This window comes from Neopsephotus bourkii, unplaced genomic scaffold (genome assembly GCF_033783945.1).
Source record: "Neopsephotus bourkii isolate Nb327-2 ecotype Australia unplaced genomic scaffold, CSIRO-AGI_Nbou_v1 NB_998, whole genome shotgun sequence".
Lineage (NCBI taxonomy): Eukaryota > Metazoa > Chordata > Aves > Psittaciformes > Psittacidae > Neopsephotus > Neopsephotus bourkii.
Genome location: NW_026901490.1, coordinates 962,012 through 985,445, shown reverse-complemented (window position 1 = coordinate 985,445; position 23,434 = coordinate 962,012). Strand labels below are relative to the sequence as shown.

General features: G+C 40.5%; 1 protein-coding gene across 14 annotated transcripts in view; it reads left to right on the top strand.

Annotated features, from left to right (window-relative positions):
* Window positions 1-914: 914 nt before the first annotated feature.
* The window catches only part of UNC79 (unc-79 homolog, NALCN channel complex subunit), a 112,432-nt gene continuing 89,912 nt past the window's right edge, over window positions 915-23,434 (top strand). For 9 of the 14 annotated variants that reach the window (XR_009726474.1, XM_061359875.1, XM_061359879.1 and 6 more), the window contains exons 1-8: window positions 915-1,076; window positions 6,522-6,642; window positions 12,583-12,887; window positions 16,215-16,385; window positions 19,379-19,471; window positions 20,776-20,831; window positions 21,448-21,577; window positions 22,749-22,813. Coding sequence is in view for 12 of the 14 variants with exons in the window: in XM_061359875.1 (XP_061215859.1) it covers window positions 1,055-1,076; window positions 6,522-6,642; window positions 12,583-12,887; window positions 16,215-16,385; window positions 19,379-19,471; window positions 20,776-20,831; window positions 21,448-21,577; window positions 22,749-22,813 (963 nt within the window). In the remaining 2 variants the exon portion in view is untranslated. Of the gene's footprint in view, window positions 1,077-1,466; window positions 3,209-6,521; window positions 6,643-12,582; window positions 12,888-16,214; window positions 16,386-18,025; window positions 18,639-19,378; window positions 19,472-20,775; window positions 20,832-21,447; window positions 21,578-22,748; window positions 22,814-23,434 lie in introns of those variants that run through there. The other 5 variants (XM_061359878.1, XM_061359880.1, XM_061359882.1 and 2 more) reach the window with 5 other exon arrangements.

Here is a 23,434-nt window from a genome sequence, read left to right as displayed (position 1 = left end):
TGCCACTGATTTTTTATCTGTAAACATCCTGTTCATATGCTCTGGCTGGTGAAATACTGCTATTTCCACATACCTTTCTCAGAGGTGTGAGGATGTGAAAAACTGTTTTGGAAGGTTTCAGAGAATAAACTCATAGCTAGCTGTTCATTTCTGAGATCTGGCAATGCCAAGACCGGATCCTGTGGAAGCTGACAAGACACACACGGGTGAAATCATTTCTCTTGGAGCAAACAAATTATGTTGCTATTACTGTACTCCCACCACAACCGGTCTTTGCACGCCACCTTTGTCCCTCACTGATGGTACCTGTGGCAATTACAATAGCTGGGATCTAGTGATGGACAGGAGGCACAGTCGGGGCTGATCTCAGCCCTGTCTCCTCGGAGAAGGCAGAACAGTCCCAAGACAGCTTCTAGGGATACTGTGGAAACAAGTGGGCAAACCCAGCCAGGGGCTCCTGACTTCACGCTCTCCAGAGGTACACACCTGGAGCCCAGGGGATCCAGGGCAGGAGTACCCAATGGAATGCATTCCTATTTCAAGCAGAGAATAAACGGAGTACACAGACTCACGGTCCCATGGAACTCCCCGGTCAACGATCCCTCCCATCCCGGACTAGCCCAGCGCTCCTCCTCTTGCGGCTCCCTGCAGCGCTGGGCGTCGGGTCGGGACCTGCGCGCCACAGTCCCCTCGGCAGCCCGGAATACCCGCAAAGCCCCGGGGGAACCAGCGGGGCTCTGAGGGGCTCCTCAAGACCTCACGGCCGGCAGCTCCTGCCCCGCAATGCGGCGAGTTCGGCCCTCCGGCGCGGTCAGGCCTCCCCATCCTCTGCCGAGCCCCCCCAGCAGCAGCCAGCCACAATCTGCAGACGCGCTTTCCCTTTAAGAGCACGCTCCCTCCCAACCACGCCCGCTTGGCGCTCCCGGCCCGCAGCCCTGCGGCAGCGGCAGAGCGGAGGAGTCAGCGCGCTCGCCGCCGCTATCGCTGCCGCTATCATCATCGCGGCCGGGAGCAGGTGCTCCTCGGCGGCTGAGGGGCAGAGCGGGGCGGCAGCATGTCCACTAAGGCGGAGCAGTGTGAGTGGCGGGGCCGGGAGCGCGGCAAGGGCAGGGGCCTGTCCGAGGGGAGCGGGGGTCGGCGGGCCGGGGATGCCTCCCGCCGGTGGTGCTACCTGGCTGTCGGTCACCCCGGCGGGGCAGCGCTGCCCGGTCTCATCCCGCCTGATGTGGTGGCAACGGAGCAGCGAGTGCAAGGGGAGGGGGGGGCTGCCTTCGTTCTGGCTCTTTCTGTCTCTGTCGCCGCCGAGTGCTTGGTGGCGCCGGCCCGTGGAGCATCTCGCCTCCCGGCCGGTGCCTCGCTGCCTGTGCGGCCCTTCAGGGCGTACCTCGTGTTGGTGCAGAAGCAGCTCCGGGGACCTGAGGGTACAAATGAAGGATCGGGGGTGAGAGTTAAGACTGAGGCGGCCGGCTTGGCCCCCCACCCCACGGTGGCAACCCTCCAGCCTGCGTTCTCAGCTGGTGCTGTGCCATGTCCCAAAGGATGTCGCTTCCCGAGAGACTGGAGATCCGACCGTGGAGACCAGAGATGACCTATCCATTGTCACCTTGCGGGTGGTCTTGCTGTGAGATAGCGAGAAGGGAGGTGTGCTGTCATTCTTGCTGTGCTGTTCACCTTTTGGGTGAGTGTAGGCTGGGTATTACTGTCTCCCTGGCACGCTGCCTGCCATAGCCCCCAGAGCCTTGCAGCAGGAGCCCCCTTGGTGCTGACAGCCCCTGCCCGGGGCCTAGCAAGCCGCCTCACAGCCACGGATGTTTCACCACCGTGATGGCTAGATCTGATCCGAGTCAGAGCAGATGACACGGTGTTTGGGATGTCAGCAGCTGGGCCATGCGAGTGTTCCCCACTGTGGTTGCTGCTGCTAACAACTGGTGTGTCTGCAAGAAGCCTGGTGGGAGGCTTAAAGAAAAATAGTAGGGTGGTCAAGCTTGTCACCTCTATCAAAGACATTTTCTCTCCCGATACAGCGTCATGGTTCTGAGCCAGGCAGTCTGTGACCAGTAGGTTGGATTGATGTTTGTCATGGTGACATAATTGATCTGACACCTTGCATGCTGTGACTTGCTGTCTCCTTCCTCCAGGTCACTGGGAAGGATCCTTGTATTTATATATGCCTGTGCTGATCTAAGGAAAAGGATACTTGCATTTTTTTTTCCTTTAGGGTTTACTGCTTATTTACAGTGATGAATGATGTTGCTATTAAAATATTATGTGGATGCTAATTTATTGCTGTAGGGATACATTTCTGGCCTCATAAATAGAAGCACAATGTTCTGACTGTGCAGCAGCTCTGAAGTATGCAGTGTTCGGATATGTACTGTTCTGTTCTTTCTGCCTTCCTCACCCCCCTCCTGAGTTCTGTAGTTGTTTCTTCCTTCTTGTGATATTTATACATTAATTATGCCTCTTTGACACTGGCATGTGGAAAAATTTCTGACACCTTTTGTCCCAACACTGCCTTTGGCATTTTCTTTCTTTTCTATTCTGCCTTCTCTTTTCCTCCATTCCCAATGCTTTTGGTCTGCTCTGTTGGAGCTTCTCTTTCATGTTTTATACTTGGCTGTTTTTTTCTTTTCATCCCCTTGTACTGTTCAAGACAGTGCATCTTGGCCTGCCGTGTCCCTGCTGCTCTCTATTTTAAGACTTATTTGGGGTCTGGATTCCAGATCTTTCAAACTCCTAATGCTCCTTTTCATGATGCTCCAGGTAGAGTATTTGGTTAATGGACATATCCTGTGTGCTATAACTTACTGAATGCATTTTGTTTACCAAGGCTGTTCCCCTGTCTAATTCTTACATCATTGCCAAATGTCTTTGTCTCTACATAACTTCAAGATTGCCTTACCTGCAATTCTGTACAAACGGTGATGGATTCCTACACAGATTATGTTGATGTGCATACATCACTACCAGGCAAACCTTCAAACCCCAGCTGTTGCTGTTGCTGCTTCTGCCCTCATTGACTGACAGGCAAGAACCAGAATGTTTTGGGAAGGAGACAAGTCACAAGTCATAATGAATCTCAGTTTACCAAGAGCAGCAGCAAAACACTACGAATGAGGAAACAGACTGATCAGAACAGAAGAGGTGCTGGTCTAATCGTGAATCTTTGGCCACCCCACAGCTCTTTGGCAGGTTGTATGAACAACAGGTAAAATTGTGGCAGTCTGGGAAGTTGTCTTGAAGCCTCCCTTTTTTGTGACCACATGCATCTTGTATCTCATACCAGCAGTATTGACGGTGACATCATTTGACTCATCATGCCATGCCTGCGGTGTTCTATTGTAGTCAAAGAAAACTAGTTCGTTTTCACCTTAAATAGCAGTAAGTGGTGTTTAGTTGTGGTAAGTAATGCCCTGGGAATGCCTAGTGCCTACTCTGTTCTTCAGGAAGGTGGGACAACCAAGACCATCTTTAAAGACTCCTAATGGTTCCAACTCTAGATTTTTACAAGAGTGCTAGTGAGTTTAGTTAGGTTCATGTAGATCCTAGAGAGATAACCCAGCAAAGTATCCTGGAATAACTTTTTTCTCATTTTTTACTATATTATTTTTTTAATATAATGACTCTGTGACTATGGCTAAGTACTTCTGTGGAGGGACATGAGTTTTTGAAGTGTCCCTCTGGGTGGGTACTCAGAATATTGGATCATTTGCCCATTTATGTATCTTGAAAGTTGGCAAAGTTTTGCTTGGGGCTTTTCTTCAGAAGGTTCTGGGAGGCTGTGCTGAAATTGTAAGTGTTCTGGGAAACAGAACTGACTGATGAGGTTAAAGCCTTTAGCCTAAAGCTAGTGTTAATATGTAGACATTATAAATAAATTTTCTTGGATTTTGGTATTTTGTCTGATACAATTGCCTGTCAATGCTGGTTAATAGAAATAAATACATTTGCCTCTTTATTAAAAAAAATAAATTCTAGATAGTGTATGTACATTCTTGAAATTAGTAGAAAGGCAGATAATACATCTAGAACTGAATTCTGAAATAATCTCTGGCGTTTTGTTAATCCAGCTCACTTACAGATATCTGACAGCAACCCATGGTAGCCAACTGTGCATTTTGCTATGAGTTGTTCTTTGTTGGGTATGGTGACATTGTGGTCTGTTTTCTTTGCAAGTATGCCTGGGTTCATACTTCTTTTTTTCCCCAGCAAGAGAAAATAGCAGCACAAAATACATTTATGAAGTAATTCATTTCTTAATCTAACCTAATCTAGATCAGTTTTTTTAGGGGTCTTCATGGCAATTAAAAGAAGTGTCTATGTAATCTGGTAAACTGACCTGCAAATCAGGATCTAAAACTGAGAAACTGGGCAGAACGAATGAGATGTGGGATGAGGAGGGGAAAGCAGGTCTTGGACTACTCAAACTTTCGTAACGTGGAGTGAAACACATCATGAGCCAGTGTTACTACCCCACTGTTTTTGGGGGTGTCTATGCTAGTTGTGGCTAGTCTCACAGAGACAGGGATAACCTCCTGCCACAGTGCTGTTCATGTGCCACAGGCTCATGTGGTGGCCTGAAAGGCTCTGATCCTGCTCCTAGCTATGCTGGAGTGATCTGAGTCCCTGTGAAAAAACTTCTGTTTTCAGTTGTTTGGCAGGGGAAATAGTGACTGATTTTAATTATCCATTAAGGTCACCTTAAAATAGATTTGTAAAGTGAAACACTTAAAAGTGAGGAAATATAAGCTGCTTATGCATAGTTTATTCCTTTTGCATATGCATTATGACAATCTCCCTAATTGCATTTTTACTTGCTGTTTTCCCATAGACCCCAGCCCTATACAGTTGCACAGTGCGCTTTCTCTGTCATGAAGCAGGGTGATACTGTGAGGGAGACTTTTGTCTGTGGAAGCTTCACTTGTGACAGAAACTGGGAGGGGACAGGTGGTACAGTTGGAAACAGGAGAAAGGATGATCATGATGGGGGCAGTTGGGCGCTGGAAGACAGTTTGTTGTCAAGCAGTTCAAGCAGACCTTATTCTTCATTTGGTGATTATTTAAATCTTCCTCATTGTATGGGTAACTGACTTGAAATTGTCAAGCCTCGTTTGTTTTGTGAGTGACCACTCACAGATGCTTTTGTTTCCTGGATGTGAAAGTCCAGTGCATGCTACTATCTATACTGGGAAAATAGCCCTCAGTGTCTTGAGCTGAGCCTCCAACAGCAGTTGCAGACACTTCACTCTTGGTGTCTGTCCTTCAGTCTTTTTCTGTGATATGCGTATAGCATCACCCCTTCTCATTTAACTGCCAGTGGTACAGAAATGAATCGGAATGCTCATGAGATGTTGAGGTACAGCAGCAGGAGGGGCATAGCAGTGTCTCTCAGGAAGTTAGTGCCCTTCTGTTCAGCAGAGGGCTGTATGATATTCCTTCTTTAATGAATGCTATTTGACAATGAGAATAAAACAAAGTATTGACTAATGGCTCATTTAGGAAGCACAATTTATCACACTGAAGGACCCCTGTAGGGGAAGGAGGATATATCTTGGTGTAGGGAAGGACTCATGATCTGTATGCTCAAGGACCAGAGTAATTCAGAAATATGTCGCCTTTGAACTGCCTATTACAGAGTCTTGGTGCACTTTTAGTATAATTAAGTTCTCTGCTTTCACTGGGGCTGTGTCTGCACAGGATGGTGCTATGAACAGCTGCTGAGCTGGTGCCGCCTCTGCCACAGCCAGTAAGTACACTCTGTTTCTCATCAGATTAGTCTGAGTAGAGCAAAAAGAAAGAGGTGACTGTGCTAAGATGTCTCTGTGTGAGACTGTGTTGAGCCACGTAGACAATGTAAAGCATTGCAGCTATGGTTGGTAGTCCTTTTTGTCTTGTAGTGAACAATGATCTCTATTAGAAAGTAAGCCCACTATTATTTTTAAAACAACATGAAATAGTTTTAGTAAAGGTGTAGAGCTCCTACTGCTCTTTGGAATCCCCTCACCTGCTTGATCAGACTTCCTAAGAAACTAAATAAACAGCACAGATCTTTTAATAACTTCAGTTAATCGCAAAAAGTAAATGCATGGCCTGAAGTCAATCACATAAGCTCTCTCTGTCTCAGCGTATGTCCCTGCTTTGGCTGTAGAAATATTTATGTCTCACATGAACCTCCTGTGATCCAATGACTCATTCATTGTAAATGAATCTTGAGATGCTTGGAGACATGGAAGAAGTGCATTTGTTTTGTTATTTAACTTTTTTTATTTTTTATTTTTTATTTAAAATTTCTAGCACTAATACGGATGCAGGCATTCACGTCCATGCTTTCCCCTCGGCACACTTGCATTAGCGTGTTCAATTTATTCAGTCAAAACAGAAGGAACAGGGGAAGACTTTTCTGGTTTTTACAGTTTAATTCTTAAATTAAAAAAAAAACCACAACTCAGCAGATGTGATTCTGTCAGTCAGCAAAAAGACTAAATGAAAGTTTCTGTGTTTGTTTTTTGTCTTTTATGTAGTTGCTTCCAAAATCCGATACCTTCAGGAATACCACAACCGGGTCCTCCACAACATCTACCCTGTGCCCTCTGGAACTGACATTGCAAATACTCTGAAATACTTTTCTCAAACGTTATTGAGGTAAGTTTTAACTAATGCTCTTGGAGAATAAAGAGCTAAAGAACTGTAGGGGTGTATTGACTGACTTTTAATTTATTGCAAGATTTAATGGGTCAATACTCAGCAAAAGAGAGTCAGAGCATAATTTAAGCAAAGAATGGTATGAATTAATTTCTTCAGTGGCTGTTGCCCAATTTGCCCAGTTGAGCTGCTTACTGAGTGGCTGATTCTAAAATAAACTTGGTTGATTACACATTTGCTTGGCCCTTCTAAGATATAGCTGAATGCACGGAAGTGCTGAACTTGTGAAGAAAGGAATTTGTGACTTATAAAGTTTTAGATGTGTTATACTCATAATTTCCTTAACAGTCCTGGTACCTCAGGATCCTAGAGCAATGCCAGATGAGTAAAACTAGCTTCTTACTGTGCTGTAGTTCAGCTGGCTGTCAGGCTTGGGTTCTGGTTCAGTCCCTCGTAATAATACAAATAGACACAAAGTTTGTATATAGATCTGGAGTTGCATGGCAAAACCAGGTCAGGATTGTTCTGACCTGGGGTTTTGATTTAGTCCAATATTTCATAATAGTATCTAGTACTAAGTACCATATGATTACAGAACATATTTTGAATAGGAAATACTACCTCTTGTCTTGCTAAAAAGATGTGAAAAACTGCGAGGCTTAATTAGGAATGACATACATTCCGTGGTGCTACCTAGTGGAGTCATACTTTCAAATTGTTTTAAAAATAGCTTTTGACAGCGAGGAGGTGATTTTTGTCCGCACAGGTTTTGGCTAATTTTCACATCCAGAAAAAAGCAGTTAAAGATGCATTCCTGTGCATTGCTTCCTGAGTTATACTGGAAAGTTTGTCCCTTTTGTCAGAAGCTAGTTTGGAAATACAACTATTTGCCTTATTTGATGAGGGAATAATAACAAAATACAATTAACCCATGTATTTGTACACCCTATAATGCATGCAAGTTGAGAAGCAAGAATTTGAACTTGCAAGAATAACTATAGCTCATTCTAACATTCATTTAAAAGCACATGGGGTATATAAAAATTCTTGATCCTCTTTATATGAATGTAAGATACATGGACAAAAATACTCATTATTAATGGAACACGTGTTCACTGCAAACAGGTAGTTTCCTGTTTACTTTTGAAAATCCCAAGAGTAGAAGTGTTTAAGCACTGTGAAATCGGTTTCCCTCAACCAGTAGGGCTTTTATTTTTTTAAAGATGAATAAATTAAATTTTGTCTCATTATATTGCAGCAGTGGGCAAAAATTGTTCAAAGAGTCACTGAAGTTACCTCTAAAATGTGGCTCTGTTCCCACATCAGGCTGTTTTAATGCATTATTTGCACAACATAAGCATTAGGTAAGGTTCTATATCACAAAATAACATCTGCTTAAATGCTGTGGGCCTTTAAGCAGGAAAGTTGAACTTGACATTTTCTCCCTTAGCTGTAGCTACCAAGTGCTATAATGAGATCTTTTTCTTCTTGGGCAGAAGTATGTTGACAGCATGGATTTAGAGTCTGCTGCTTAAAGAAAGTGTTTTTATACCACTCTGTTGTCTTCATCTTTCTAAGCCGTACAGCTGACATATCTGATGGGACAAATTCTTCAAAATCCATGAGCAGTGATGTTCCTGGGCTTACTGAAAAAGCTTTATAGTGACTGTGAGAGCAGATCAGAAGCCAGGGTAGCAACTGCACAACTGAGCAACTCAGGTTCTTTATTTCATGTTCAGAATGGGACTGAACCAAAATCCTCTTGCTGATAATGTTGAACCTCCTTCAGCAGAAGTGATAATCATATTTAAGATGCAGGTCTACACAAAAGACTTTGTCCTTCAAGATCTGGGATCTGGTCAGCCTCAGAGCTAGAAGGGTACCAGAAACAGAAGTCAGGACTTGGATGTAGGTTTAAGTGGACTGAGTTCTCATACTCAGCAAGGTCAAATCCACATTCTGAATCCCCGTAACTGGGGAATTGGAACTGTGGGTCAAAGCCTGAGTGCTGTGGTTGAACCACTGTGAGTTTAAACACTTGCCGATACTAAGAAAAAAGCTGGATAAAAAAGCAAAACAAAACACACCATGTATTTGGTGTGGCAGATGGAAAGAAGGAAACTTCCCACCCACTGTGTGCAGATCCCTGCAAGATTTACTCTAAAACTAAGCAGACTGGTTAAGAACTTTTCTGAAGAGTGTGTTCAGGAATTTCTTTGAATATTCTGCATGTTGAGTCTTTTTTCTGCCTCCTACACTGAGACTCCATTGTGCAAGGTTTAACATAGAAGTACATGGTGGAGAATAATCTTTCTGGCTTGAGACAGAGCACATGCAATGAATTTGGGCTGCTAAGAGAATACTGATCAAACAGTTGCAAAAATTCCCATTGATTTCTGGAGATTTCGGGTCTGGCTTTCAGAATAAGTTGCTTGTGATCAGCTACTATTTTAAAACAACTTTTAAAAATATTTCCCAGTTCGATGTGTACTCTCCTTGCAGCTGAAATTTTTAGGACAAACATTTTTTGGTGAACTTAGGTAGCCATAGGAGTAGAGATTAGTCAGAGAAATTTCATATGATGATTGAGTTATGCAGGTGTAGCTTTTACTGTTTGTTATACTTTTTACCTTTCTATGTTATGGACACGTTGAGTGTGTTCTTTTCAGTGGGGCATTCCCACTGTTTTGGATCACATTCATATCTGGTGTCATTCTGCTAGCTATAGTTGGAAGGCACAAAGGGTTAACTTGCTCCTTTGCTCTCTACACAGCCTCGATAAATCACAAGCTTAGGGGTGGGGGAACAGATGCGGAATGGTTGAAAAAAAATAAAATCCTTATTTCTGTGAGCAAGCATCACATAAAATCACCATACACAATGCATAGCACATTGATCCATTTAGTTCTTTGTTAATTTTCTCTTTGGGAAAAGCATTTCTTTACATTACAGCATGAATTTGTTTCATGCCCTGCTCATTTTCAGTGTTTTCTCCCTCATTTGAGGAATGATCTAAGACTTAATAAACATTTGCAGAACAGCTCATTCTTTCACATCTTCTTGGAGAAAAATCTCCATATGTATTTCTAAGTAAAATATTTTACATAAGGAATAGTTATAAATGCCCAGTGGCTAATTAATGCTCAAGCTTGTTTTGCTGCCTTGGTGAGATGCAATTTGCTAGTATGCATTTTAGGAAACCTTTCCTGGAAGGCAATAATTTGGCGATAGTTTTGCAACAAAGATGTACTAATCTTGAAAGAAGTCCTGGTAGCTTTATCACTTGTTGTGGAGCAAGTTCAGTATGGAGGCTTGATCTGCAGACACTCAAATTTCTCAGCACTTGGCTTGAATAGAAGCAGAAACAGACTGCAATCATTGTATCTTGGTCTTGGGGAACTTCCTAGATTTTCAGTATTGACTCAGAATTTTGGCTCAGAATTCTGTTTATTACTTGTAAAACATATGGGTTAAGCAAAAGCCTGGGTCTGAAAGTTTTTGGTGGTTGGTTGTGAGGTTTTTTTCTCCTAAATTTGGTGTGGCTGTAGCTGGGACTTAAATACAGACTCATTGCTGTTCCTGAAGTGAACGGAATCACAGAATCAACCAGGTTAGAAAAGACCTCTTTAGATCATCAATTCCAACCACTACCCCTGGACTGCCAAGACCACCACTAAACCATGTCACTGAGAGCCTGATCTACATGGTTTTGAGCGCTTCCAGGGCCAGCGATTCCACTGCTGGCCTGGGCAGCCTCTTCCAATGCCTGATCACCCTTTTGGTGAAGGAAGGATTCCTGGATCAAGATACAAGATGGTGTGGCCTCTAATCCATAGATGGGCCATAGCTCCATGTTAAAAGGAAGGGAAGCCTGTAGAGTAAGCTCTCCATCACCTCCTTAAGCTTTCCAAATCAAGGATTAATTAATACAGTAATATCCTTTCTGGAAATAGGTTCACTTGAAGTAATGTGATGGGAAGTGAAGGAATGGGTATTTGGTATCATCTGTTGCTAGACAGGAAAGGAATACAATTTAGTGTCTTCATATCTCTAACCATGAGCTGCAAAGTACAGCAAATGAACATCAAGCAAATTAAAAAGAATCAGCACTCTGATAATTTGTTTTTAAAGTCATACTAGATCTTAGGTGATTTTCTGATACAGTTCCATAAATACTGTCATGACAGTCACCACATTTCTTGTACTGGACATTGGGTAACAGAAACCAAAATAATTACCAAATATGCAAGGCAGAATAAAAAAGGAAAAAAGAATAAGTATGTAGTTTCTTAAAACAGACTATGTCTGTCGTCTCTGACTGCAAGTGTGATGTGATAGTAGGCACTTGGCCTAGAACTGTTCTTGTGAAAGTGTTTTATTTATATGGCGAATGAATGACACTTCTTATAAGCTGCTCTTACAAGCACCTTAGCAAGTATTTAACTTGCTTGTGTAAATTGTTGAACTGACTTGTGAGGTAAGAGATATCTTTGCTAAGGTGATGATGCGACAGGGATTTCTGTCCTGTTAAAGCGGACAGAGGTTTCCATGAGTGCTACCTCTTGACATAACTCTGCTCTTCATTACTCTGTCAAAATCTTCATGCCACTGACTTGTCTTTTATAAGTTCTAACTGACTTTGGGGACAGAGTTAAACCAACAGCAGCTACTTTTGGAAATCAACCACTGAGAGGTGCAAAAAACCAAAAAACCGAGCAGCATTGTGTGTGGTTTAATATATTTAGAAGGTCTATTATGCTTTATAGGCACAAGATTATGAACTCACCCTGTAATTACCTGATAACTAAAATATAACACTGCAATTCATTTCTATTTAAAATAGTGTTTTGGGGTTTTTTTAACATAAATCAAATTAACGTGTTTACAACCATGTTTTCAACATTCTTAAAGCAACATAACAAGCTGGTTGTCGTATAGGTTCTATTTTGATTCCCACTAAATCCTTTGTATTTTTCTGAAATTATCTCTCCTTTAGTTTATAGTGAGTTTTGTTGAATAATAACGTAAGTAACAGCAGGAATGTATGGTAACATACTGTCTGATCTGCAGTTACATAATTGGTCTTGCTTGCTTAGCCCTTAGATTTTATGAAGGTAACTATTTACCCAAGGAGTGTTTGTATTCATAAAGTAAAATGTTTCCTCCCTAAACATGGGAAAAATTAAAACCACACATAAACAACCATTATCATTAGCTCACAAACATATGCTAAAGACCATCTACTATATATTATTTTATAACTTTTACAAATGTAGTTTAGTTAACATTTTAGAAATATTATATTATTTCTAAATCCATGTGCCTGTTTAAACTTCATTATCTCAAATGATACTGAGTGAGTGGTCATGAAACAGTATCATAAAATACATACAGACATTATTTTAATGCAATAAACATGTGATTTTTAAGACTCTCTTAATAAACACACATGTTTATTCTTTGCTAAAACATGTTTCTGCAAGTGCCACACCTATATTTTGCATGTTTTCAGTCAGTCGGTTCAAAAGATTATGGGGTTGGGGGAGGAGGAGGAAATAAATCTCTCAATCTTGGAGCAAAATACCAGCCTATTTTGACACAGCTGTTTTTCCATAGCAAACACTTGAACTGCTCAGATTTTTTCTTAACTGTGAAACATGGGTAGGGCACTGAAACATGCATTTTATATTTTTGCTCCTTATGAACCAGATAACACATGAGATGCAATGAAATTTTCCTAGATGTTAATTTTTAATTCTCTTCCCTTGAAGCATGAAAGTGAATAGTTGCTAGATTTGTAGACACACTGGTTTTGGTAATGATTGCATCTTATGTGGGATGTATCTGGTCTTTTATTATTTGTTTTATAGTGTCATTTCAATGTAATGTGCTGTTCTTTGTGTCTTTGTTGTCTCTTTTTTTTCTTTGTCCCCCCAACAGCATTTTGTCCCGCACAGGGAAGAAGGAGAATCAAGATGCCTCCAATTTGACAGTGCCCATGACCATGTGTCTTTTTCCTGTGCCATTCCCACTCACCCCATCTCTAAGACCACAGGTCAGTTCCATCAACCCTACTGTTACTCGCTCCCTCCTTTACAGCGTCCTGCGAGATGCTCCATCTGAACGTGGCCAGCAAAGTCGTGATGCTCAGTTATCAGACTACCCATCTTTGGACTATCAAGGACTTTACGTGACACTGGTGACACTGCTGGATCTAGTTCCCTTGCTACAACATGGTCAACATGGTAAGCAGGCCCTTGAACCCTTCCAGTACACTTAACTTCAGTGCTGTGAATCCGTGAATGATACATAAATGCAGTAGAAGAGATGGGCCTAAACTGACCTGGATCTGGAATTCAAATCTTCTGGGATACGTTATATCCAAGTGTTCGGTTGACTTTCTTAAATAAAAGATGCTTTTTGCTAACTGTGGATTTGGCTTTGAATTCTTAGGTTGTCTGATTTTTAGTGATACGTTGGTGGTATGTAACTAAAATACAACGGTATGTAACAAAAAAAATACAGTTGTATCTAAAAAAAATGGATTTTGAATTTTAATCTGTTGTGATATCTTCAGACTGGTTCTTTTGGGGCGTCTCTTAAATAGGCACAAATTGCTTGCAGATGTGTATCTGGCCTATAATAAATATGCAGATTGAGTGTTTTGGTGAAGGTCCATCTCTAAATAGAATATAGTATACATTTGTTTGAGGAAGAAATGTTAATGGTGATTTGAGACAGCTTTAAAATATTATTGGGTAAAAACACAGGATTATCTCTGTCTGATTTACAGAAAAGCTGTATTTCCTTATGTTTTGAATTGGTTAATTGCAAGATTTTTCTGTGACTGGCTTGTGTTAGTCTGTGGCTTTGTATAGTGGCATTCAGGAGCCCAGTATTCTCCCTGTGTTACATTAGCCAAATATTATTTTTCACCGTGTTATCAGTGAAAATGTATTACTTACATCGTTCAGTATAGAAAGGGTGTCAATCTGAAATTCTTTAAGAGGAAAGTCGTTTTTGTTAAATGCTGAATTCTTTTTGGGTTGGCAACAGCATGTTTTGAATCAAAGACTACTGCACTAGGAAATGGCATTATCTTGCAAAGGAGGCTTCTGGCAAATTATAGACTTGTGGACTTCAATTTCTAGAAATGGGAAATGTAATTATCAAACGAATATTTTTCTAAATAGATAACATGATGATAATTAACAACCAATGCAGACTTGTAAAGAGCAAATAACAGTGAGCAAACATAATTTCTTTTTATGGCAGTGTTCTGACTCTTCTGGTGGGGTTTTCCTGTCCTTGGTCAGGCTTTTGTTGCTGTGTCACTTAACATCCTAATAGGCAATATGGGACATACGTTCCCCCATTTGAGGGAGGAAAACGCTCCATGAGTAATTGCCAGCAGCTCTTGTCAGCTGGAGGAGTATTCCAGGTGGGGGTCTTACAGGTGTCTGTGCTGGGTCTAGTGTTACCAAATACTTTATGTTTTTTTACTTGGCTGATAGAAATGAGACAGCACTTTGATTTGCAGGGCTTATCAAGATGGCGAATATCACATCCTTTGTGTGAAAGATATGTGATTCAAAACAGTCTTGGCAAATAGTGTTCTGTTTTCAAACATCTTCAAAGGAGAAATGTAAAATACTATGTTTAAGCAGGAGAAATCAAAGGCAGAAATGAAACGGGGGAAATACTAGCTTGAAAACCGTACTGCAGAATGGTCTGAGCATTACAGTAGATCAGAGGCAGACCATAAGTCACTAACATATATTAATATTCTTCTAGCAATATATAAACAGGTGCTTTGTGTAACAGCCCAAGCAAGGCCTCAGCTGGAGTAAAATTCTCATATTTGTCCATCTGGCTTAGAGAAAGACATGGAACATTTGTGAGAAGTCCAGGAAAAATAAACAAGCACGATCTGAGGTCTAGAAGGTGTGAGCAGTGAGGAAAAATGGAAAGAACATGGTTTGTCCAGCTTAGAGAAAAATGAAAGTGAGACGTGATTATACAAATATTGCTATATACAAATATTGCCATGAGAAATAAAGTAACTGAAACTGTTTGTGGTTGCAAGTGATCAGGATAAGATATTATAAGCTTAAATTGCAGCAATGGAAATAAAAAAAAAAGAAAGGCCTTTTTATGATAAAGATGGTTAAGCACCAGGGTTAATTACCAGGAGGAGTGAACAGTCCTGCGGAATTCTAAGAACAGTTTCGATAAATATCTGCCAGGAATAATTTGGTTGACTCATGCTTGGGGTAAGGGGAAGTCACTTGCTATTTTTTATGGTTCTGTGTATGGAGAATTTTGCAATACAACTTGTCATTTATTTCTCCCTCAGCTTAGCATTTGACTAAAGGAAGTATATATATTTTTTAATCAGAACAAACAGTGTTGTTTGGGTAAGTACAAATGGTGTGCCAGGTCTTCCTGAGCTTTCATGCAGTGTTCTCAGTGCTTAACTGGTAAATATGTATTGCAAGAGAGCAGTACTTCTTAGCATTAAGGGTCTGCACTGGGCCTTGCCTAGACTTAGTAGAACCACTGGAATGGAGTGCTAATTTTAATTCTTACTGTGACTCATGACATTTACAGCTACAGATCTCTGAGCACTACAGGGCCAGTTTTGAATCATACTAGTTGCACAGATGAGGCTGAAGGCCTGTGTGACATATTTAAGGTTAAACCACAACACAGAGTTGCAAAAGGAGTTCCTCTCATGCAAGGGAAAGGCCTTCTGATGCATTGAGATCATCCTACAGGTTCAGACTTGGGGTTCAGTAAGTTGTGTAACCTTTCTCAGTGGGCTGTTGGCCCCAGATCAACTCCTCATTTGGAAGATGGTATAGATTCTACAGTGCTAAGATACACAAGAACCTATCCCTTCCCTCTGGATCTTGAAATGTCACCCCTATTCTTAAGTATTCCTTCCAAAGAATTACAGTATGATTAGTTAGAATAATTATGTAAATTCTTGGTAAATACTTCTTTTCTTTTAAGCTTTGGCCATTTTTGGCCTCAGTGACTTGCCAGGAAAACAAGATCCATAGTTTAATTTGCATCCTGTTTGAAACATACAGGGACACTTCCTGTAGTTCTCTGTGGAGGGTACTTTGCAGCTCTCCTGAGGGTAATTAAGATAAAAAACATATTTGTCTATAACTGATAAAGGCTAGAATGTTTTTTTGCAAAAGCAGGCCTTTCAGTACCAAAGTACACATCAAATTCTGACTCTAATACCTGTGCTTAAATGCAGACCATTGTATGTTAATCAGTATGTGATTAAAGTCAACATTGATTTTAATCATTTTACTAGCTGTAGTATTAATATTCCATTTATTCCTCTCAGTATTGAACAGCTGTTTCCCTCCGTTTTAGGAGGGGCTTAAAAATGGTGGGTGAAGTCTCTTGTCTATAGTGATTAGCTTCTCTAATTACTTTGAGGGAAAACTTGAATTAAAATTAAATTTTTCAGTAGTTTTGTAAGATGAAAAGTACACAGTCATAATTATTTTTCTACTGTAATGATTCTGTATTTATGTCATTTTATTCAACAGATCTTGGGCAGTCAATTTTTTACACTACTACGTGCTTACTTCCTTTTCTCAATGATGATATTTTGAGTACTTTACCCTATACAATGATTTCAACACTAGCTACCTTTCCTCCATTTCTGCACAAGGATATTATAGAGTATCTCAGCACATCTTTTCTGCCTATGGCTATATGTAAGTAGAACTCATTCTAGTATTGTTACGTCTGCGAAAACATGGTGCATTGCTATCAGACTGTAGGAGTAAATGTTTGATCTGTCATAGAATTATAATGGGACATCAATCTACTGTATGTATGCATAGATATAAAATAATTTCATGTGGAAAATAATTCTATAATATCGATTTATTATGCTGTGTTACTGTGTGAATTCTTGCTTGACTTAAAGGTTTAAGTTTAGCTTATTTAAGAAATACGCTGTTTTCAGACTCATAGAACTTTCAGTGCGAATATAGAATCAGTGGGCAAACTGCTCCTGAAATGATAGCTGTAATAGTAACATACGTAATTTTTGCATCTGCATTCATGGCTAGGTTAGGTGGGGCTTTTAGCAACCTGGCCTACTGAAAGGTTTCCCTGCCCCATGGCAGGGGGGCTAGAAATTAGATGATTTTAAGGTCCCCTCTGACCCAAACTGTTCTATGATTCTATGATCTGAACTATATCTGGATGTAAAATAATGACTCTTCTCAATGTAATGGTGCTGTGATGAATTTCTGATTCTTCTTTCTCCCTCTCTTGGCATTTATTCTTTGAGTTCTGTGCTAAATAGCTGTGCCTGTAATGTCTCCTATCCATAAGTGTTAAGATTGAATCTGACAGTGCCTGCCTTTTTTTCCTTTTTTTTTTTTTTTTTTCCTTCTCCCCCCCTTGAGGGTGTCACATGGTTCTGTAATTTCATAATCCCTGCACAATGTGAGTCCTGAGGAGTGTTCTGAATGCTTGTCTGTGTACAGGTAAAAATAAGATAAAGATAAAAAAGCTTGATAAGATTTCAGTAGAAGCAAGACACTTAGCCATGTTCAGCAGATGTAAGCATTAGGATCAGTATTAAAAGTCACTTTTAACCAGCAAGCCTTTTACTCTGTGGGTGATGAAACATTGGAAGAGTTTGCCAGAGAGGTTGCAGATTCTCCATCGTAGCAGATGCTCAGGACACAAATGATCCTGAGTACCTGCTCTAGTTGACTTTCTTTGAGCAGAGGGGTGGGAAGGGTGCAATCTCCAGAGTTTCCTTCTAACATCAACCATCCCATGATTCTGTGAGAATGTTTTCTCCTCATCTGTATTCCAGACCTTCATGGAAAAACATGAATAACTTCTGTAGAGATTAACACTGATGTCATTTAAGCATGTATAGGATGCTTAGAACATGGAAAGAAGAATGGTCCAGTGTTTTGAGATTAAGATTTTATGGAAATTTATCATCTATGTTCTCTGGATCTACCAGTCAGTGATCTTGGAGAAATTCCTTTGCTCTTGTGTACATCAGTTTCCCCATGTAAATAGTCCCTTGTAAGACATTGCAGTGATGTTTTGTTTGTTACCTTTGGCAGGTCTAATAACAGTATACAAATTAAAATGACTAAGAAATATTTCATACCTCTGTGCATTAGGTTCTCTTTGGGTTAAGAATAGAATATTGCATTTAACTCCTTTTTCTTCCATCACTGTTACCTTTCAAAAACCAGCAGATGTAGGTGACTTACCCTGTTCTGTCTGTCTTCAGAACTGTAAAAGTAGTCTCCAAAACAACTGGTTGAGCAAATCCTTGGTTTACTTAAGTAGATACTATTCCTCAACTGCCCTTGTTGATAGATCATGGGAGCAACCTTTGTCATGCTGCCTTTCTCCTCCAACATTTTTGGTTGGATCTCTGTATAAAACCAGTCTGCTGCTCTTTAAATTTGGTTTCTAGTACCATGTCCTACTTGTCTGTTGATGGCCACATTTTAATTATCAAGTTAGAGGTGATGAGTATTTTGAAGTTTAAATCCATACAACTAGACTTTGCTGGAATAACTTGGGGACTCTTATGTTTGTGGATGAAATTCAAAAATGAATGAAAGAAGTGCAGCAAAGACAGACAGAGTAATGTTGGGTCATGTGAAGAAGTACAGGATAGAAGAGCGAAATTCTCCATTTCCCCTTCCCTTCTTTTCCAGTCGAGTGCTCTTTTAATTGGTATCCTAGTCTTTCCTCACCAGGAATAATATGCCCCTTTACAAGATGAGTGCAGAACTTTTCCTTCCCATCATGTTCAGCTCTGAATCAAACTGAAAGGGAGGATGTAAGAGATTGTGTAAGCAGCTGGAGAGCCAGGTAGAAGGGATGAAAGCATCTCACTGAAGTGGTAGCTACAGTTCTGTGCTGCTATTCCAGATGCTTGGTATTTGGGTCCTGGCAGCCAGGCCTGGGAAAGTTCTGTGAGTATGGATGGGAAGATACATGCCACATCTCTGTGTAGGAGGTTGCCTTCAAAGCCATATTGCCATGTTATAGTTCAGCAAATAAACACCTACACTGCAGTATCTTTCAAAGTACACCATTTGATAGTAACTGATACATAGGAGACCAGAAGGAACTCTAGCTACTTTATGTGTGAGATCAAAGCTACAGCTCAGCTGCATTTCAGTACCAGTGTTTATCATTGTCTTGACACAGTTCACATAACAAGGGGTCTAGGTTTTCTGGTATGTAGCTATAACTTGAATTCATACCATGTGCTGCCTAAGAAGTAATCTATACCATACAACAGCCAGCAGCTACCACCAGCCCCAACCCTTTATCAGTATGCCTCAACAGCAGGCTTTCCATTTATCTTGTTACTTTAGCTTCCACCTCATCCTAACCTTTCCTACAATTGAAGCCCTAGGTGCACTTGACTATACAAGTGGCTTTATTTTGACTAGTCTGTGGGTTCTGGAGGAGAGGGCCTGAGAAGATCACCAGGTGTATGTTCTGTGAAACAACACTGTATTCTTAGTCGTGTTTCTCTTCCAGTAGAAAAAAGGTTTCACCCCTCCAATCTAGGACTGTGTTTGGTTTTCTTTTTCTTGAAGACATGGTACCTTAGGAATTTTTATTTGCATCAGTTGGAATCAGTTGTATGTTATTCTTGCTTAATTTTCCTCCTTACACATTTTTTTTATTCCTTTCTTTTAAGTGGGATCCTCAAAAAGAGAAGGTGTTCCAGCACATGTCAATCTGTCTGCATCATCAATGCTAATGATTGCAATGCAGTACACATCAAACCCGGGTATGTGTAAATGTGCATCATTCTCTCTAAAACCATGAGTCGTGAAATGCAATCAGAAAAGTTCAGCTGATGGGAAAAATCTGCCTCACCATGCAACATAGAATGAAAAATAAGTGATTTTAGTCAAAACTGGAATTTCAGAGCATCATTATATAGATAAGAGATCTCATTGTGATGAAGAAACAGGATTTGGTCCAGGATTGGAGATTCTGTTTACTATTGCTTGACATCAGAAAATAGGGTTGATATTTGTTGGAGCAAGTCCAGAGGAGGCCATGAAGATACTCAGAGGGCTGGAGCACCTCTCCTGTGAAGACAGACTGAGAGAACTGGGCTTGTTCAGCCTGGAGAAGAGAAGGCTCCACAAGACCTTAGAGCAGCCTTCCAGTGCCTAAAGGGGATCTACAAGGAAGCTGGAGAGGGACTTTTTGTGTAGTGATGACAAGGGGGAATGGCTTTAAACTGAGAGTGTAGATTCAGATTAGACATTAGGAAAAAAGTTCTTCCCTGTGAGGGTGATAAGGCGCTGAGACAGGTTGTCCAGATAAGCTGTGGCTGCCCCATCCCTGGCCAGTGCTCAAGTCCAGGTTTGACAGGGCTTTGAGCAAAGCTGGGAAAGTTGGTTGGAAAGTTCCACTGGTCTAGTGGAAGGTGGCCCTACCTGTGTCAGGAGGGCTGGAACTAGATGATCTTTAAGATCCCTTCCAACCCAAAACATTCTATGATATATAACTTCAGTGTTGGAGAGAAATCCCCACTAACTGTGACTACAGAAATTCGTAGTAACAGATTGTCTTATACTACGATTAATTTCCCACCCAGTTCACAACTGATACTGTTTTTTCAAAGAAGACTGGTATTGATGGATACAGGCTCAACAAAACTATAATGAATTTGGTATACAAACCTTTGTTATACAAGACAAGATACATTGCCATGTATCATTCTGTTATGCTTTTACTTTTACATTGTGCCAGAGGGATAAAGTTTAAGTGATTTAGCAGATATTCTTAAACTAGATGTCTTGGAAAAAAAGATCTCTATTGCTGTGCAAAAAGCTGTGTGCTGATAATGGTCATTATCTTACTGCATTCCTTGACAGAAACAAGTTATGAATATTTAATTTCTGATATTTTGTGATGACTCTCAAGGCAATGATTCTTCACCAAACCCTTTAAAAATTAAAAAAAAATAATTAAATTAGGTATAGAGTTTTGGATGGACAAAACAAAGCCAATCAGCAAATTACATCCCTTCTGTAACTTCATTTTCCATTTCAGTCTATACTGTCTTTTCTCTCTCAGTGTATCACTGCCAGTTATTGGAATGCCTCATGAAATATAAGCAAGAAGTGTGGAAAGTAAGTTTATGGTCATATATACTTTGTGGAAATAACTGTATTTGGATAGTAATGAAAACCAGATGGCTTGAAAATTGAACTGACTGTGTGCCAAGAAGTTATAAATTATCTTTTTACCCCATCCTCCTTCTAGATTATGGAGGGGAAGGTCCCTCTGATTTTCCGTTTACAGAAGCAGCGCCATGTTTTGTAGAACAGAGCTGTTTCCTGAATACTGTGTGGTTGTGACTCCAATTAGCAGAAATTTTAATAATGACCACTCAGTTCATGTGGGACTGAACGTTTACAAGGATTGTTTGTAAGTGTTATCTTAGCCTGAATCTCATCTGGATCCAGTTATTTATCTCTGTCACACCTCTTTGCTCCATGGCTACACAGGGGCTTCATTTGCTCTGTATGAGTACACTATGCAGGGTGGGTGGTAACCAACACTGAAGCCAATTGTGAACATATTGTTGAATTTAGTCATCTGGTCTACCTGTAAGAGCATACGAAGGATGTTGGTAGAGTATGAAATGTATATATTTTGTGTGTTTGGGTATCTTTGGACACTATATGTATTGAACTATGTTTTGTTACCTTGCAAAATAAACAAGTTGTATGTGTCTTTCCTTAGGATTTGTTATACGTTATAGCTTATGGACCATCTCAAGTTAAACCTCCAGCAGTACAAATGTTATTTCACTATTGGCCCAATTTAAAACCTCCTGGGGCAATCAGTGAGTACAGAGGACTGCAGTACACAGGTCAGTGCAACTGTTTTGTGTAGGCCAAAATAAGTATAAAGGAAGTGATGAGAAGTGTGTCAGTTTCACATGTTTACAGTTCTACAATGTATTGGTATTTTTTGTTAGTACTTTCATAAGTGTATACAATATCTATTTCTCTGTAATTTCAAAAGATGTTATAACAAATAAAAACTGTAATTGTGGCTAGTAAACATGTTATGTTACTCCTGATAGTAGCTAAACCAGAACAGGAGAATAAATAAATACAGTGCTCCAAATGAGCTGTGAAACCGCCGCCTTGGCCCCACAAGGGTTCTGGCTTGTGTTCCTTTCAATTACTGCTTTGGTTGCTTTTGTTGTGTCAGCAGCTATCACTGCTGCTGTTGCTAAGGCTCCTTATCTGGGTGTTACTGTCAGAAACGATCAGGTGCAGTCAGTAAATGGATAAGTTCTCAAAATTGATTATAGAGTGAAAATAAGAGACAAAGGCATCAGTGCAGCTGGAGCTGAATAGGCGAGTCATAGAGTCCTCTGTCTACTGACTCCCCAGTGATATTGAGGGGATTGGGCTTCTATGATAACTTGCTTTTCCTCTTTGCCTGTCTCAGCCTGTTTCAAATAATCTCTGTCATATGGGATATGTTTTGTTCTCTTTTAAAATTTCTGGACCAGAATGTGTCATTTTAAATAATAAAAATGAAGGATTGGAATGGACTTTACAAGATCCCCAAGACTAACCCAAGTACATCTGAATGTTCCTGGTACATGTTTGTCTGATCTGCTCTAAAGCTTTCCCTTGAAGGGTTGATACATATTCTTGATTTTATTTTTTTAATTATTTTTGTTGTACTGGACTGCATCACTTCTTTCATGCAAGCAGGCCTGTAAACTAAGCATGGTATTCCACCTGAATTGTTACTAGCCTAGCACTGGGTAGACTGGAATGGTTTTCCTGTATATAAATTTTCTGTTAATTTATCCCAGAATGGGATGAGTATTATCTGCAGTTGCTTGGCATTTTGACCTGTGGGCATCCCATATAGCATCTTTCTGAGGAATGGCTGTATCTTCTCTTGCATTTGTATAGTACTTAGTACTGGGGATCTTTGTTCTCAGTTGATATTACTAGACACAAAGAATATAAATATATATTGTCCATATATTAATCAGCTATGTTTTGATTTTGCAGCCTGGAATCCTATTCATTGCCAGCACATTGAGTGCCATAATGCAATTAACAAACCAGCTGTGAAGGTACTGCTATCTCTTCAGGGGTCAAACCCACTATCTTGGGGATAGGAGGTTGCACTTTGACCCCAGCCATATGCTCTGGTTGTGTACAGGTGACCAAGAGCAGGAGCTAAGGGAAATAGTAAAGCCTGTTGAGACCTAGGGGGCCAGAACTTTATGAATATGTTCTTTGGCTGCCTAAAGCAAAGTGGGATGTTTCCTCCAACTATTGTGAGCCAATTCTTGTTATTAAACTTGAGCATGGTTGCGGAATACTTTAAAAAATTGTAAGACAGCTTCTGGCTAATCCATGTAAATATTATCCTGAACACCTATGTGTGTAACTATGTGCACAAATATTACTATATACAGGAAACGTGTCAGTCATGTGGGTACATGGTCACCTTAGTATCTTGAGTTAGGTCATACAGTGATGCACCCACTCTGGCTGATCCTTTTCTTGGAATGTGTCCTAAAGTAAATAGCAAATCGTGGTTTACCTCTTCTTCACCCTTCTTTGTGGGAGGTAAATGGTATCTTTCCTGTTTATACACAGGGTAACAAAGTAAAATGGCTTGACTGGGATCACAGTGCAATTTGATGGCAGAGGCAAGAACAACGTGTCAAGTCCAGAGCACACTACAG